The 18599-nt window shown below is 36.4% G+C and overlaps 1 protein-coding gene across 8 annotated transcripts in view; it reads left to right on the forward strand.

Moving 5' to 3' along the window:
• Positions 1-18599, forward strand: part of CEP128 (centrosomal protein 128) — a 133403-nt gene that overhangs the window by 75640 nt on the left and 39164 nt on the right. For all 8 annotated transcript variants that reach the window (XM_056346325.1, XM_056346322.1, XM_056346326.1 and 5 more), the window contains one exon: positions 16887-16936. In XM_056346325.1, the coding sequence (XP_056202300.1) occupies positions 16887-16936 (50 nt within the window). The remainder of the gene's footprint in view (positions 1-16886; positions 16937-18599) is intronic.

Consider the following 18599-nt stretch of genomic DNA (forward strand, 5'->3'; position numbering starts at 1 on the left):
ATACATGCCCAGATAGGACTAAGGGAGAAAGTGGGTTCTGTCGTGATCTTATAGCTGTTTGCTGATCCACAGTTTCCCTATCAAATCCTTAATGAACATTATAAATTGCTGTTTTTACCAGGAACATATTTAAATTGATAAATTTAAACTGAAAACTTAGTTTTTCAGATGCCTTGCTTCTGTCAAGGCATGAGATGTGTGATGGGAGTTGGAGGAAGTTTGCATTGCATAGCTTCATGTCAGCCTTGTGTTCAGGGAAGGAGGAGCTATGTTTTATTATTAAAATGGCTTCTTAAGTAAGAATAGAATGTAAGAATTCTACTATATGCATGCTCATTTTTCTTAAAAGCTGGAGAAATATTAATACTTCATTCTTGGACCATAAGACTTATGTACACAGCTGAGTTTAATGATGTTGTACCATGGACTTTTCATGTATTACTGTGAAACACATGCTGCTAGGAATCAAGCAATAGAGTGGGATTAAGATCTGACCTTTAAGGTTGGAATGTTTCTAACTCATTGTAAAAATATTTCAAATTTGAAAAAAAATCAGTTTTCTATTCTTCCCGATATATGTATTGTACGTGTAGTATGTGTGTAGCGTAACACCTCCTGGCTGACTCCTGATATTGTGGAAGATTTCATTGTGTGAGTGAATAAAAACTGGAAGTCTCCTAAGATTTTTCTTTTTTGGCTGTTTTAAAAATGACTGTATTTTAAAATCTGATGTTTACCATACAACTGGAACTCCTGTTTTGATCTGGACTTGAAACACTTCAGTTTCTGATTTCTAAAAGAGCTTGATTAAACAAAAATAATTATTTTGCAGTCTAATGTAATCAATGGATTATGCTTTTTATATGGAAGGAAATTTTGGTTTCAAAATAATTATTCACAATGAAACTGCTATTATTACTACTAAATGATGAAAATTTTCATCCTTACTGTGATTGAGAATCAATGGTATGACTCTACAGGTCATTCAGCTATAGATTATGCATTTTTTCATGTGCCAACCTGTTATTATCAAAAGGATGTGAGTTAATGTAAAACACTTTTAGTTGACAGAGTAGAATTTCTTATTTCCTTAAATGGTGCTGTGCAGAATAAGTATGATTTAATTTAAGCATTTTATTTGTTGCTACTCATCTTTTAAAGGTTTTCTTAATTTCTCTTTTTGTTGCTTGGGAGTTAAATACTCAAAGTTGATCATGATTTGCTAGCTTGTAATAATCTAACTGTATGAGTAGTGCCGTTACAGTATTGGACAGATGCAGGAACCATCCTGTATCTGGGTTTGGAAGAGATGTTGGTAACCAGTGTCCGTTCATTGACAGCGGTACCAGCTGTAACCAGGGCATCTTGACAGAGCTGTGTAAGTAGTGTGTGGTCATCAGAAGCTGTGTAGCTGCTTCCTCCATCTGAATCATCACTATGACTGCACAGTTGTGTCTCCAGGTCAAGGCAAAGCAGTGTCAGCTCTCTAGTACCTTAAACTTTGTTGTGTATGGTCCGTTCTGTTCTGATGTAGTGCATGTGTAGACTGGCTGCAGGTTGCACATGGGACTTTAAGAGCAAGGCTTAGGAAAAGGAATAATCTGGGGCCTGCAAGAGACAGTTCTGTTTTCTTAAGGACATTGTTTTAAAGACTTTGTTTGCACTGTTTCAGCAGAGCAAACAGGATCCAACAGGAACCGAATTTATTCCAGAAGTAGTTCTAATACCATTGTCCTTCAGTCGAAGTATACCAGTTTGCTAGTATGTAAAATATGTATCATGACAGCAGCAGGACAGACATTTCAAGGCACAATAAAAGTTCTTATGCAATGGGGAAAAAATCTCAATACTGATAAAGTTAGTCCTTTGGGAGAAATGAACTTTGAGGATCAAATGTGTATAGAAGCAGAGTTGTGTGTTACATTGTAACATGCTTTGGGTAAAGAATAGGGCTGGAAAAGATGCTGTCAGAAAGCTTGATATACTCGGAGAAACTTAGCGTGGTTAATTTCAAAAAATATTTTGAAACTAAAAGTTCCCTGTGATTTGTATTTTATTTTCATTATTCTGTAGATTGTCATGCAGGAAAAAAATATCTGGTCCTTATGTTGACTAAAAGACCTTTTGAAATAAATATACTGGTAGTAAAAATGTAATATTGCAGCAAAATGAAATTATGCTGGACAAAGGGGAAAAAAATAGAATCCACAGAAAAGGATACAGACTTTTGGCTAAAAGAAATAAAACAGTTTCTGGAAACCAGATTGAAAAGTTGGTTTTGCTTACTTTCTGGCTTTCTGAAAAAGGTAAGGAACCATATTTTCACAGTGCAAAGTACTATTTTAGAGCTAGGGCTTAAACCTTTACTTTCAGGCTCAGGAGCTTTAATTTGCTGTCACTGTGTTTTGACTTATGCAACATGAAAAACACAAGGGTAGAGAAATAGAGCCATATTTTAGGCAAGATTGCTAAAGGATATAAAATCTTACGTAAGTAGTCTGAATTTTCAACACTGAGCATACATTCCGAGACACCAGTTTTCTGTACAGACTTCCCAAAGGGCGTGAGCAGATCAATGCACACTTTAAGCTATGTCTCACGACAGTTACACCCTTCAGAGGCATATCCGGTTTGCTGTTTGCTTGGTACCTCTCCATTCCTGACTCTGTTGAGAATTTATTCCTAACCTAGGAGACGATGCCCCAGCTATCAAAAGCACTTTTGAGGTTTCTGCTTGTCAATGTATTTTTTATAAATTATGCTACAAGAGACATTTATCATAAATCATATAAAACATTTTATAAGCTTTATAAACTTCTGTTTGTTCCTAGCATTTTGTTGAGACTAAACAGACATGCAACTATGATGTAAATAGATACAAGAATTAAGTGTAGGATATGCAATGTGTGCTCCCATTTATAGTGGCATTTTTGTGGGATTCCGACAGTCATTTTGCCTCTACTTTGCTAAATGTTAATTGAATGTCTCTACCTGTAGAATTATGTAGTGTTAAGAGAGTGGGATAAGCAATTCTATAAGAAACATAACTCATGTGCAGCTCTTGTCAACGTCATAATAGTGTTTACAATGTCTGTGTAACAAGTTTATAATGTCTATTATACTGCTCGTACTGGATATTCATTTCTCCATGTAATCTCTGTTCTGAGACTAATAGCTGCTTACCTTTTTACTCAGTGAAAACAGCCTTGTAAATTAAGTTTTGTTGTGATCAGTCTCTAGAAATGAGATTGATCAGAAATAAAAAGTCAAGTGTCAGTTGAAAATGGCATATACTCCAATGCACACAAGAAAAACAAAGCTCTGGTGTTGCTATTCAGTTTGTTAAACCGGGAAACAAAATTTATGTTTATATGCCTTGCGCATGAGAAGCAATGGCTAACTTAAATGTTTAATTATTTTCTTAATATTCTTTTCTCTTTTAAAGTATAGGAGATTTTTTCCCTCCAAATCTATGTATTAAACGTTTTTCCCTGAAAAATTTACTGGAATTGTTATATTTCCTGCACATGGCTACATGGAGGGAATAATAATTTATTGCATTTAGATACTAGAATTTTCAAAATAGGGTTTTAGATATTAAGTGAAATGTTTCCAGTCACTGAGAGTTAAAATGTTTACCAGCATGAGTTGGTAATTCTCATTTGTCTATCATCAGTTACCAGGGGCCAATACACAGGATTGTCCCACCAAGGAAGAAGCTTGGAGTCTATAGCGGAGAAAATCAGTAACGAGTTACCATTACGGCTTTCTTCGTAATTGCCAGAATACGGTTTCTTGTATCTCCCTCTAAAGCACCTGTGGGGAGCTGGGGTGTTCTATAACTGCTAGTTGCATTATATTGTGGTTTCTAACACCTGCCTAATTACAAAGGAGGACCTTCCGTACATTTGGGGAGGTACTCTGTTTTGCAGCAAGACACGCCGACCTCTGTGCGTGTGTGTGTGTGTGTGTGCTGGACTGAAGGAAATGTTTTCTTAGAAGCTGTTTGGGTCTTAGGGCCACCTGGTAGAATTAAAAGCTTTCTTGCAGCACTTATCAAGGACTGAATCCCACAGAGCTATAACTTTTGTGTGCTTTACTCTTCTGACAGTTTATTAAAATGCCTAAGCTGCTAAAAGATCTCTTTCTTTTTTTTTTTTTTCCTTTTGTTTTTTTCTGAGACTGGTAGGGAAACTCAGTTTCAGGACCAGTATCTTACAACTTCCTATGTTATCTGCTGTCCTTTGCTGCGAATGTTGCAAATAGACTGTTTAGCTCTGAACTTCAAACAACCCAATTAGGAAATACGCTTCTAAGCTCCAAAGAATTACTCATCTCAAGTAACAAGTGTCCTTGGCTAGAAAAGCTTTCTGTTTTGCAGCTGCCAGCCTCCTTTGGTGTGCCCAGTTAATTCCCTTTAACTGACTTGTACTAGCTGCTTCAAAAACCTTGATACCCTCAATCTTTGACCCTTCCTTAGCTGTTAGGTCCAAGATCAGTTCTGTGTACTTTTGCATTAAGATTTGCAGCTGCCTTCCAGATGCAGCCAAAAGGAAATTTGCTGATATGCATAAATACGGTTAGGATGATAAACATCAAAACCAGAAAAGCCTAGGATATTAAGACAGAGAACTCACTGAAGAAAGTGGCATTCAATTTCCTGGTTTGTCATTTCTATATGCCATACCATAATTTTAATGTAGCTGCTCTGCCCATAAACATATCAACATAATTTTCTAAAACAAGAAATGACAAATTATCTTCTCAAGCTTGCACTTGGTGAATGAAAACAAATTAAGTTGCAATTTCTTTCTGTGTATTGCTGGAAGATTTTATTCATAGTCAGAAGGGAAATGTTTCTCCATTCGGGAGTGAATTGTAACAATTAAATATTGTATGCAGTGACAAAACAGAATCATCAACTGTATTTTCTGCTTAAAGTGTCAACTATTCTGAAGACCTCACTTTGAGAAGATTTCTTACTATATTTTTTTTTACATATTGCTGATTCCTCCCTCCTTCCGGGTTATTTAATAGGGTGTCTAATCGAAACGATGGGAGAAAAAGCCATTGGTCAGTTAGCTTGGGTAGATCTGTGCTATGGACAGAGGTGTGATTACAGCTCACACAAATCCAAAATAATCATGAGTTAGTGGGTCAGACTGTAGTTTCCCATTCAACGGAGCCATTTAATGTCACTGGAGACAAAATTCTTGCTTCATTTCTCTCACTCCCATCTGTGCTAGCTGTTCCTTCCCATGTTTCACGCCTGCTCCTCATTGGACCCCTCTATAACCATATTTTACTCACTGTTAGCCACCTAGGACTATCTGTGGGTTTTGCCAGTATGCTCTGTTCTCATTGTAATGACCAAAATTGACCCTTGTGAAGGTCCAGGTCCCACATTTTTCTCAGGACACAGTAAGCAAGAGCAATGCACATCCAAAGGCAGGAAGCAAAGAGACTTCCATGCCTTTTTTGCAAATGCCATCTCTGAGGTGAACTGACTACATCTGGTGGAACTGGAGCACTTAGTGCCAGCACCATTTCAGCTGGGGTTGCGCTAGCTTCTGTTGGATATGAAGTAGGAGTAATCACGTGGTCGTTAGTACCCTTAGTAGCTTATTTAAAGCTAACTCCTGTAAGTAAAGAACTTCACTGTAGTATAAATGTAGTATTAGACTGCTAGGGTAAACATTTGCTGGCTTCTCAGCAGCCTTTTGTAAAATATGAAGTGTTTATTCACTAGCATTGTAGGTTATATTTTCTAAAAATAACAATAAAATCTCTTCTCAAGATCTATTTATAATTGAAACACTTTTGCCTCCATTCCAGTACTAGTTGGCAGTGGTACTGCTGCATGAGTAATCGACACCTACATGCATGGTAACAGTTGCATCTCATAGTAGATCAAGTCATTATTGAAATGGCATTTTAGGCCTTAGGAGCACTGATAATAGTCACAAAATCCTTAATTCTGTACAAGCTGTGTTTAAATCTATTTAAAAGAAGAGTGGCTACACCTACTCAAGGCGAAGCTTGAAATTATTGTGACTGATGCTCTTCAAGATAGTACCAAGCACAAGATACAGACTTTCTTTGAAGTGCTGTTGTTTATCTTGACTGTAAGACTTTTTCATCTAGAGGAGATTCTGCTTCTCACATACTGTCAAATTCACATTCATGCAAATTTGTTGAAGAAAAAGTAGTTACTTATCAGACTATTTTAGAGATGATGTCGATATGGTTTCTAACAAGTATTTACTGACTGGATTTACAGTGTCTTCAGCTAGCACACTTTTGAAACAATGAAAATACCCATTTTAAACCTCTGCAGGAACAGAAATTGTGAGAACAGACTTACATGAAGCAAACGCGTACTGACCCAAAGAATGTTATCTTTAAAAAAATCCTGAAAAAGTCACAGAACGCAAAAGTAAGCAGTAACTGCTGGTTACTGTTGCAAGCTACTGTTCTTCTCTCCTATACAGTAAGCGTGGTGGACTGGTGTCAGAGGGCTCTCTTTTAGCACAACGTGTTTGGTTTGGCTTTTTGTTCAATTACTCGAGCCAATGACTGGTGGAGTTCAGTCTGTTGATAACTGCAACTAACTGAGTAGACGGTTGCAAAAGGCCAATGAAGTAGGTTGTTTCTCATTCACATTAACATTTTCATTGTGACTTGTGTTATCTTTGAGTTTCTTGAGTGTCAGATTAATGCCTAAATTCAGTGGATCTCAATGATCTATATTATCTTTATTTGTAGGGTTTTTCATCTTATTTTTTCCTCAAGACAAATACTAAGTGTGTGTGTGTGTGTGTGTGTTAATGAGTTTTCTTTGGGATATGTATCTTTTAGTAAGATGAAGTTTGAAACTGCTTTCTCTTAACTTATATGTTTTAATTATTACATTTAATGGTATTAAGCATTTTGTTTGCCATGAACGAAGTTCATCTTGCACTTAAAATTTCTGTCTTGTTACCTCTGAGTAGAAGACATAACCCTGAAGCTACAATGACCAGAAGAATTCCACGGTTGTTACAGTTCGAGGTTTGGATTTCACGTTGATTGGAAGTGTTGAAGTGCAGTTAACAGGACAACGTTCCTTAGCTCACATAAGAGAAGGGCGCAGGCAGTAGCAATGCTGGGTTCTCCTGCTATATTCTGTTGGGTTTTCATCCTTGAGTGTATTGAATGGAAAAAAATGTGATATTGACACTTTAGCCTTCTGGTTTGTTTAATCACTGGTATCTTTATTAAGATTTTTATGATGAATGTTGACAGGTAAATTTTTACCCAGGACATAAAGAATGTTACGAGAGTGGATCACAATTATTAGGGGTGTTTTCATATTGATTTGAGGATAGATTTTCATCTTAAACATTGCCTTCTGGTTCCTGCAGATTTATGGATATAGGTTTTTTAAGCAGATATTTAATGTGTAATCAGGAAATGGCAGCATCCTGAAACTCCAAACTGTTCTTGTACAGCCAACCAAGATATTAATTAAAAAGAACTGGAAAAATAAAATTTTGGCAAGTACATTCTTGGTATCTGATGTGTTCCATTTTAATTTTTGTGGCAGAAACCATGCCTTTCAGATAAACTTTTGCTTTACTGGATCAATTTTCCATGTTTTTGTTCAGTTTTTTTTTATTTTACTGTACCATTTTTGACATCTGTAGTTCTTGTTTTCAGGCAAGAAAGTTCTGTTTACATTATTACTTTATTGTGAAATACATATATAAAATAAAAGTCTAAGAAATCATTAGATAGAGGCATAAAGAGAAATTTAGCCCTTAGTGGTTTTCTCTGTCAGTACAATTATGGTATAGTAAAGGCTTCAATTAAAGTTACCAAATAAGATGGTGGTGTTATCCTGCAGCAGAGGAACCAGATTAAAGTCCATAGCACAAATCACACTGCAGATCTAATACTTTCTGCCGCAGAAAAGTGGCTGCTTAGGATTAAGAGGAGTTGGTTGATTACTGGGGCTGCCAAAAACTGAAATACAGGTGGTCTGACTTTATATGTTTTTACATCTTTGTATTTACTCAAATCTTCCCTAATGTTTTGCAAACAGATTTTCTATAGCTCTACTGCAAACAGGTTTTCTATAGCTCTGCGGATGTGGCTTGCTGATTTCTCAGTGCTTCAGAGAGTTAACTGCTCCGTGCTGCTGCCCCAGCTGTGTTGATTTTGGTGTACCATCTCACTAGATTCTAGAGGAGACCCTGCATTCTATTGTGGCTGGAATTGAACTTGCTTATTTGGACACTACTTCAGAAAACAAACATTACTTGGGACAGCACCTCTGAATTTATAATAGTGGCAGCTGTTTAGAGAAGATATTCATAGCTCTAGATGGCAAATCTCTATAAAGAATTACATTGCCATACGGACAGTTTCTCTTCCAGATAGAAAGATGTGTTTGGCGTTCCTCATAAAGATTAGTTGGTACACATCACTAATGACTCAAGAGCCATAGTAAGGTCTCTAGGTATGATCCACTGCTTGTAGGAGAGCTGCTCTTTGAATAATATGCCACACATACTTGTTTGGTCCCTCTACTGTAAATTCATTTTTTCCTCTCTCTCTTCCCCGTTCTTCCCACCCTTTTCTCTTCTTATAGACATTCTCATTAGACCTTGCTTTTGCTTGAACTTTGGGTTTTTTCCACTTAATTCATGTTACATGACGTATGCAGCTTGACATAAAACAAGAAAGAATTTTGGAGTAAGAGGCCAAGAAAACATTCCAGATTTAGGAAAATTGAAGGCCTGTATTGAAAAAATTCAAATACTGAATGCTGACTGTCAGCCATAGGTCTGCTCACTCCAGGAGTGAGATTGTTCTGCAGTACAGAGCACTGGTCTCCAAACCTTTTTGATTGCATACCCCTATCAGTAAAATGTTTTTAAGCACACACCACTAATATGTGTATATTTATTGATAATGAATACACATATAATAAATATACATATATATTGGTAATAAAGAAATGTACACACCTTTGACAGTGTAACACCACTGAGCTAGATGACTGTTATTCTGAGACTTGGTTCCATTATGAAAATGTGATCATCTTTGATTCAGAATAAGACATTTTATTACTTCAATGTTAGTCTTCTGGTATGTCCGTGTCACTAAGTGTTTCTTACTGAAACTTACTAGAACTTGCTAAAGTATCCCAAAGGAAGCATCACTTCCTAGATGTTGTTCTTTGGTCATTAATTAACTAGAGGTTAACCCTAAGGTCCCTCAGGAGCTGTTTGGAATCTGCTGCAGCATGTCTGCTGGTGCGCAGGAGTCATTCAAAGGAAGACAATGGGTTGATTACTTGCAGTTGTTCTTCAAGATACGTTAACTATACATATATTCACAACCCTCTCTCTACTCTTCCTGCAGTAGCTTTCAAGTGAGAATCAATGTAGTCCAAAATAAATATGGTAAGCATAGTCTAACATCATCTCTCTCCCAGCGAGTAAGTCAGGCAGTTGCTAAGACTTAATGAAATTTTGTGCTATCACCCTTTTGCGTTCATAAGAATGTCTTTTGTGTGGATTTCTGTGCACTTTTTAAACCTTGCATCAGCTCTGTGAAGATAGGAAAGTACTGTCTTTAGCATTTTTAAATGAAGCACAGAACATTTCCCAGGAAGGTACTAACATGAGTGGTAAAGCCAGAAATAGAACTAAAAAGTCTTGTGTAAGCATTAAAAAAAACCCCAAAACCTCATTGTTTTGGTAAAGGCCTCTTAAAAACGCTTAAGCAGAAAAATGCTTAAGCAGCACAGTGGAACCTATAATTTTTTGTTTGATAATATTGTAATATAGTTTTCTGAATGTATTGAATCTCGTATTCAGACAAACTATTCTAACACAAGCATATTTAGACAGGAGAAGGGGTTATAGCAGCTGGGCATAGTTTCTTGTATACTTAAACATTTTATGTGAAAAATATACGTATATCCACTCTTGTCTTCCTTACACTGAATTCGGAAGTGCATCATTAGTAGTTCGGCTAATGGTAGGTACAGAGAGAGTGTAGAACTAATGAGGAGAATTTAGAACATCTTGGGACAAAATGAAAAGTTGGAAGAGGTTTTCTAAATAAAATGTGGGAGATACTCAAAATTAAACTACCTACATCAAATATGAAACAAGATGAAAAGGAAACAAAGAGAAATAACATTGTGAAACTAAGGAAGTAAATTAGAAGAAAGATTTATACATGTAAAGAAGTCTTTGATAGTCCAGGCATCATGTTTAAAACAAAGGAAGCATGGGGTTTTTACACAGTACGTGCTTTAATTATAGAACTAGTTGCAAAATGTTCTGGCATCCAAAATAAGAAATAGGTTCAATGAAGAAATAGTGTAGTTCATGGAGGTCAGCTAGGTTGTGGATGGTCCAGATGCAGCCCTTTTTCTTAAGAATTCTCTCAGCTGCTCATTGCAGGAAGTTGCCATTAAAGTAAATAATATTACCTTTTTCCTGTCCTGCCTCTTAATATCCACTTGTGCTTACTGTCTGAAGTGGGACCTAGGCTGCATGATTTTAGGCCTGATCCAGTAAGATACCACTAATTCCTAAAAGTGTCGTAAAAGTCACAAGCATGAGTATGACTTTAAAAGAAAATTATTGGAGACTCTTAAGCTGCACTTCTCTGTTGTCCCTAACCCGCCCCCCCCCCCCCCCCCCCCAAATGATTACATTTCCCTTCTATATGTTATCCTTTTCCCAAAAGCAATTAGCTAGACCAGGCCAGCACTGGAGATGTGAACATTTGAAAGTTGTGCTACAAAATACCAAACTTGCTTAAGCCTCGGGGGATAGTAAGAAAATACGGTATGTTATGTTTCCTGCGTAGTGGTAAGTCTTTGGGGATCTGAGCAGTGAACTGTTTCCTTCTCCCTTAGCTTCAGATGCCTTTTTTCCGTTCTCTGTTACAATTGTGGGTACTGCTTCAGCTTACTGCAAACAAATGCACCACTGTAGATTTAAAAATCTGCTTTGAAGTTCCACAGCAAAAATAAGTGTATACCTAAAGGGTGTTGAAAGAATGAATTCATTAAAAAGAACTTCAAGGTTTTGTGTAAAGTATATTCTTTTGAAATATTGACCATGTTACTAAAGACTACAGTAGCTAGTAAATTGCTAGAACTTATGAAGGCAAAGAGTATGGGAAAAGGGAATCCCTTGTTCCTTTGAGTTTGAAGGTCTTTTTACAGGTGGATGAGAAAATTATTGATTTAGATAAACAGCTGTTTTAGTTGTGGTGATGATGTGCACTTGCATTGATTGCAGTGGTGGTAACTGAATTATAATCTTTAAAGATAGTGGAATGTGTTCAATTTTAATATAACAGTTTACTAATGGATTGGAAAACTAATCAGCTTTAAAAATCACTTAAGGCTTCTTATGTTTAGCAGAAGCTACAAATAAAATAAAAATGCAGTGACTGTAGAGTCTGGAGGTAAAAACTATTAAAAACTTTAAAAAACTTGAACATAATTCTAGGACACCCCCCCCCAACTTTTGAAATTTCTGCATGCTTTATCTTCATTCACTAAACCTATGAATGCAGTGGGGATAAATGAGCAGGATAGAAGTATTCTCTATCTTACAGATTCCGTATGTGGTATTTAATCCAAACAGTATCACCTTTGACTTCAGAGATTTATTTATTTTGTTAAATCTTGCTTGGGATTACATAAACACATTCTGAAATGCTCCTTATTTATGGGCCTTGTTCTACACTAGCAAAAAATTAAGGTTCTAAGAAACACCTGTTTTTCTAGAGGTCTTTTAGGGTAATAATGTGTTTATGTAGAAATTGCCTTCAACGGCTTGCACGCATGGCAAGTATTGTTTCAATTAGTTTGAAGCAAGTCCTGGGACTGCTGTATCTCAGTTGTTCTAGTGCCAGGGTGATTTGTGGTGTCTGGCCTGATGGTACAAAGGTCCAGCCTCATTGAAACATCTTGCAGTATTGAGTGTTTCTGGACCATGACTGTTGGCATGGTACTGTGAGGCCAGCCACCAGAATCCTACCAACACAGGTACAGCGTGAACTTGTGGGTGTTCTGTCACTACTAGCCATGAATATATTTATTCTAAAATGTTTTCCTTAAACTGGTTCAGTTAGAAACAGCTTAATTCACTGCTCAAAAATGTCCAATTCATTGTGTGAAGGGAAAATTGTAAGTGGTATAATATGTAATTCAACTTTGCTATGCAAGTGCGGTGCAAGTGATTTCTAGCTGAGAGAAACTGGTTTACTCAGCTGCTCAAAAATTCCTTCAGACTTGAAGGAAACCTGCTTGGCTGCCTTGTGCATCTACAGGAATGCTGCAGTATCTGTTCAGCAGCTTCGTGGGAAACTTACCCAAACGATGATTGAAAACCATGGGATGAGTATTTGAAGTGAGAACGATAGGAAAGGCTCGAAATAAATACGCTGCAACTTTTGATCAAAACAACTGTAAAGATAATATGATCAGGATGTCTACGTGATTTCTTAAGAGTTTGCCATATGCTTGTGTAACACAAAACCTATATTTCTAGGGTGCAAACTTTGGGAAATCTGAAATAGTTTTGCTACTGTATAACTGAAAGCTCTGGCTCGTGTTTTGGAGAACTGTTCTTAGCTCGATGCAAAAAAACATTGGCAATTTTCTCCAAACATCCATTCTTTTCTGACAATAACCTGGATTTCTTGTTTTAATGCCACACAGTAGCAGTATTTTGTGTGCTGTTTGAGTTGCTATATAGTTTCCTGTGTCATCTGCCGCTGCTTCAGAAGGGTCAGAGTCTTAAGTCAGATCTGCCAGCAGGTTGCAGATATCTTGGATATATTTGCAGTGCATTAGCTATGTACACAGAACTGGATTGAACTCCAAATGCCAACTTCAGAGTCATCTGAATCACCTTTTAGGGTTTTTGGCTGTATGACTAGATATCTGTAACCATAACAACTGCTTTTGTGTACAGTTCTGTATTTGTGTGTTCCCCTTTGCTAGAAAATTTTGTGAATTAGCAGGTACCAAATTTAAATTCTTAGTGGTGAACATACAAATCTGGTATTGATCCAATGTGTTGAATTTTTGCTGGCACATCAGTCTTCACAGAATGTGGAGCAGAGTGTGGTCTATCACTATCTTCTGTTTTTTAAAATGGGAGGTCAAGCAGTATTTAAAATCCAGTTCCTACTTATTAATGAATGAAGGCTATTCAGTGTTCTTTCTCAAATCTGTGATTTTTAATTTAAGTTCTCGGGAAGTTGCTTGCTCCTAGTAATACAACATCAATGTCCTGCTTCCCAGCTTTGTTACTCCCAGCACAGAGGTAAAGGAGGAGTTGAACTGCTTTTTTAACATTTTAGTTGGTTATTGGCAGATTAATGGATTAGCTAAGATAAATAAGATAGTACAGCTGTATTTTACTCATTCTAATCAAGTCATATCTGCTTCTAAATCTATTTTCTGATATTTTTCACTGGCAGTGAAAATTACAACTGATGTGTGTGTGCGAGATAATTCTGCCTGAATAACTGCATATTTTTTTCCCCCCTGACTTATGTGAAAGTTATGATGGAATATAATATCTTCATCTCCAGGTTAATATTTGCGCTATTTTGCAACGTGCTATGTTGTTTCAGTATCAGGCAAACTGCAAAAGATAATGACTCTTATGGAATGTTTTAAATCATAACCGCTCTATTCCTGGAAGTTTGATCAGATAAATCTAAGCCACTGTTGTATAACGGCAAGGACACTGAGTTGGTGTTCACTGATGCATAGCTAAATGAGATAAAACCTTAGATGATTTGGAGTTTAACCACAGTAAATAATTTTTTTGAAAAAAACCTACACAGAAGTATGACCCTAATTTTGCAGACTATATGCTGAACTTCCTGTTGATTTTGAGCATTATTAAACAACTGAAACGTACTTGTGGGGTTTTTTAATAGTTTCAGCTTATAGCTCATTGTACGATTGTGAGCTTCATATTGAGGTAAAAATAAAAGAGGAAGTTGTTGATTTCTAAAAGTAATGTCTCATGTTGTCTTTTTCCATGTATTTTTCTTTTGGGAGGATCCATCGATGCCTGAAGGTGGCTTTGTAATGCTTTTTGATTAATGCTGATTCTTCTAGACAATGTATAAATTGATGTGTTCTGCGCCCCATGAGAATAATGATACGTTGCTTTGAAAAAAACCCAAGAACCCTGTGGTTACATTAAGCTTTGAAAGATGATTATAGCAGGATTGTTCACAAATGCAAAAACTCATGCCGTTGTGCAACTTCCTTTAGGAAAGAATGTTATAATTTGAGAAACTCGGGCTGTTCACAGGATGAATGAATGGAGCCTCCACTAGAGCTAGTGACCATCATTGCTATATTACAGACACAAGGCATTCTCTATCTGAAATTTATTGAAACATTGTTTTCCGGCACTGAATATGTAAAACATGTTTACACAAGAACTTAAATATGGGAAGTATTTTACAAATTATAAACCCATTAAACAGAACTTTTCAGTTCTGTTTAAAAGCAAAGATATTCTGACCTTAGCAATGTTTAAAAGAATGATACAATATACTGGGTTTTATTGGGACTTCTTGTATAGCTGTTTAATACATGTTGCTTTAATTTTTTTATTATTTTTTTTCGCTTTAGCTTTGGAGAAAACATGCTATTTTTTTAGATGGGGTACTAAGTGGAATCATCAGTTCAAGTGCAGAACTTGGTTCTTAAATATATGGTTGTAAAGGGTGGCTCGGTAAAGCAGGTATATACTGCCAGTTCAATAACACCACTTCAATACCTACCTGCCCTTCTGGGGACGTTTTTATGAACATCCTGCAGGACAGTCAGTTTAGGCAGTGGTACGATATAAAGTAAATGGATTCTAGCTATCCCTAATTTCAGATGCAGAACTTTCAAATGTGAGGCCATTAGCAGAAATAAGCTCAATTTACCTTACATTTATAAAAGGTCTTTGAAAAGAACCTTGTAATAACATTCTTTTCACTTAGAACAATCATGTCTGTACTACAGAATCTCAAATACTGCTTTAGAATGGAAAGCAAAATGAAGCATAAGAATCTTTTTTTCGTCAGATGGAGATTGAGGAAGAGTCTTTCTTTTCCATCCCTTTCTCATAGACTTATTCCTCCCTTCTCATTTTTGTTAAAAGCTAATATTACAATACACATTTTTACCGACTCAGTTACAATACTGGAATATAACCAAAGAAAACATATAGAGCAGCCACTTTCCAAACCCAAATTCTTGCACTAACTAGTGTTGATGGCAGCATATTTAACTCCAGTAATTTATGGCAGTTGAATGACTGTACTGAAAAGCATACCAAAGAATAATCCAGAAAAACATGGATGTGCCAAAAGAAAGTGAAGAAACAGTCATTTTATTAATTTTTAAAAAGGATTTGAAAATACTGCATAGGCGCTAGGGAGAAAGAACAGCAAGTCAATCTCTCTGCTTGTGAGAGAAATAACTGAAGTTTTTGTACGTGTTCTCTACGTCACTTTTTAAAGGACTGGTGCCTGAAAATAAGTCTCAAATAATCTGTGTGCTGTCAGAAATGGATAATGAACTATGATAAAAGAGGTAACAGCTTAAGGTGCTCACAAAGAGGCTTCATAATGAGAGAAAGGAGAAAGAAAAGGTGAGAGAAATTACAGCAAGAAGGGAAATTCATGTCAGTGGAATATTTTAAGTGGTTTCTGTTGTAAATCATTGAAGCTACTCTTTAATAACCAAACTGCATTTATCAGTAATCTTTATTTCTTAAGGAACTATACACAGGTACTTTCAGTTAGCTGTTCTGTACTTGGATGCTGAGGGAATTAACAGTCAGAATTCAGTCCTGTGAGCTTGTCAAGGCAATTTCATAATTTTCCTAATTGCTAGCAAACTGGAGCATATCTTGATTCAGAGTTGGTCTCTGGCTTAGTTCTTCTCATGCAAAACTCACGAGTGAGCTTCTGATAGTTAAAATAATACTAAGCCTGCAGCATGTTTTTTGTTTTCCCTGCTCTCCGTGAGGTTATAACTTTAAAGGTTTCCCAGAATTCTAAATATGATGCAGTTGATCAAAACCATAATTTTAATCATAAAAATATGTGATTGAAATAAAATAGAAAAGCAACTCATGTGATATATCCCACGGAACTCTAACAGAAATTCATTTCTAACATGAAATGTTGCATAAGTGCATGTATGTGCCAATGCATATAATTGTCACACAAGTGAATGCAAGATATTAGCTTTTCATGGTGTAAAGACCATAAGAAAATTTTCTAATATCTTTATTACAGTGAACTGGCTATTTCTGTTATTGAAATCGTTCTGGTTTAGTGAGGGAAGGTAATTATTGTGATAATAGTCAAAATTGTCTACACTCATTTCCATAGGGGAATGTTACTTGGCTGATAAAAAAGTAACCTGGAGTAATTTCTCATATATAATTGCATAGTTTTGATTATATACTTCTGTTTTAATCTATTTTCAGAGTGAATCTCTCTTCTTTTTTTTTTTTCCTCATTCAATTCTAAAAATACACCAAAAGATTGATTTAAGCATAGGCAATTTTTCTGTGAATTTGAATGCACTCGAACGCTTCCCCCTCCTCCGCCCCCCAAGTCAGACTGTCGTCTTATGGCTGGGTTTTAGTCATCTCAACAGCCCATGATTTGAAAAAATCATATTACTAACATGCTTCATCAATTAATCAGCTATAAAGGAATGTTGTGAAAGCTGTAAACCAAAAAACTCACTGGCTGTTTTACACAGTACTTTTGCTATCTTGTGGCCTGACAGAAAGTTGAATTTACAAGTTCCATTTTTCATTTTACAGAGCTACTAGAGAAGACCTTCAGAAGAGAGGAAGAAATGGGAGCTCTCCAGGTATACTTTCTATTTAATTAACTTGCTACGCTTTTTGTCACCCTTAAAATTACTAAGTTGCATTACAACACTATGATTTCTCCCTTGTATCGTAAATTCAGCTTTGGAAATATAATCAGCGAAATACAGCCCTGATAGCTAGTACTCACTGCTGAGTTTCTGCCTGCCAATTAAGCTGCACATTAGAGAAGATTAGTCAGCCTTCTCCTATGAGTCATTAAATCTAGTCCATCAATGAAAAGAATGCTGCTTTTAAAGTCACACTGTATATCGAAGGTATTCTGTTGTGTTATGCTGCCGGCTTCACTGAAACTGTATGCGAGTAAAAGCAGTGCAAATCTGCATTCAGACCTGCAAAAATGCTTTAACTCAACCAATGGAGTAGAATAGAGATTTTCTGGGTGTGTTGCTTTATTCTATATCTCTGAATAAAACTGAAGGTAAAAGACTTTAAGTATTTTAAATTTCTGAAACATTAAATGTCCATAATCACCTTCCTGAGGAAGAAGGGACCAGCTGATATATGATAGGACTTGATAGAATATGGTAAATCCTCATTGTATGTCATCTAGCACTAAAGCTGCTTGTGCTAAGCGCTTTAAATTTGCACTTAGAAAGTAAGAATTAGCTTTGGAATATTATTTAAGCATTACAGTCAAAGAAAACATACTCTTTTGAAATGAAAATGGCTAGGAAAGCAAAACCAAGCTGGAATGTTTAAATTATGAGGCTTGGGAGATTTTTAGGGAGAATAGTGTATGTATTCTTCAGAATGCAGAAAGCAAAAAAGAAATTTTTAACAAGAAATTACAGCAAACAATACCCAACATGAATATAAACAAAGTTTAGGTACAGTATGAAGAGTGTATCAATGAAGCAGCATTCTGGAAGCGTGCTGGAAGCAGGACATTTATGTGGAAATTAATAAAGATAAAGCTGTTAAGGAAAATCAAATTATGTTTTGACTGGTGCAGTTTGTTTGAAGATAAGCCTTCCCTTCTGTTATAATAAATAGAAGGCATTTTGCAGGCTAGAGGTATCAAAAGAGTTAGTGTAGAAACAGTTTGATCCAGTAAGAAGAGACAAGTTGCAAGTCCCACAAGTTACACAACACACCAATCCAGCTGTTTCCTGTTCAAACAAAAATCTTGGCCTGGCTTTCTGGCAGCTCGAGTTCAACAAGGCTGAGCGCTCGTCTGCGCAAGCAGTTTACACAGGTGCATATCTAGTTACATCAGTGTAAAAAGATCTCCTTTCATGTGAAGCAATTCTGCATCTGCTTTCATGTGAAGCTCTGTAGTTGACAAATTGTTCTAATGATGTTACTTCTGATTGAATGAGGAGTAATTTTATATTGCAGAAAGTTGCATCATAAGAGTGTGTTGTGGGCATATATGTGCTTGCCTGTATTAGTGATGGTCTGTCAAGTTCCTGATCAAGTTGCTTTATGCCCTTCCCTAACTGGCAGTTCTGGTTTCAGTGTGTGACTCGTACTGCTCTGGCTGCTATTTTTTTATTCAAACGCTTGGTAGCAGTTTTTTGCTCCTTCAGATGCCAGTGCTTTCACCGTCAAAGTATTCGGCAAAACCATCTATTATTTTTCTAGATAGTATTATGTCCTGCTTAGCCAATATGTCTCAAAATGTACCCGGGTCTGGGATCC

Source organism: Falco biarmicus, chromosome 7 (assembly GCF_023638135.1).
Source record: "Falco biarmicus isolate bFalBia1 chromosome 7, bFalBia1.pri, whole genome shotgun sequence".
NCBI lineage: Eukaryota > Metazoa > Chordata > Aves > Falconiformes > Falconidae > Falco > Falco biarmicus.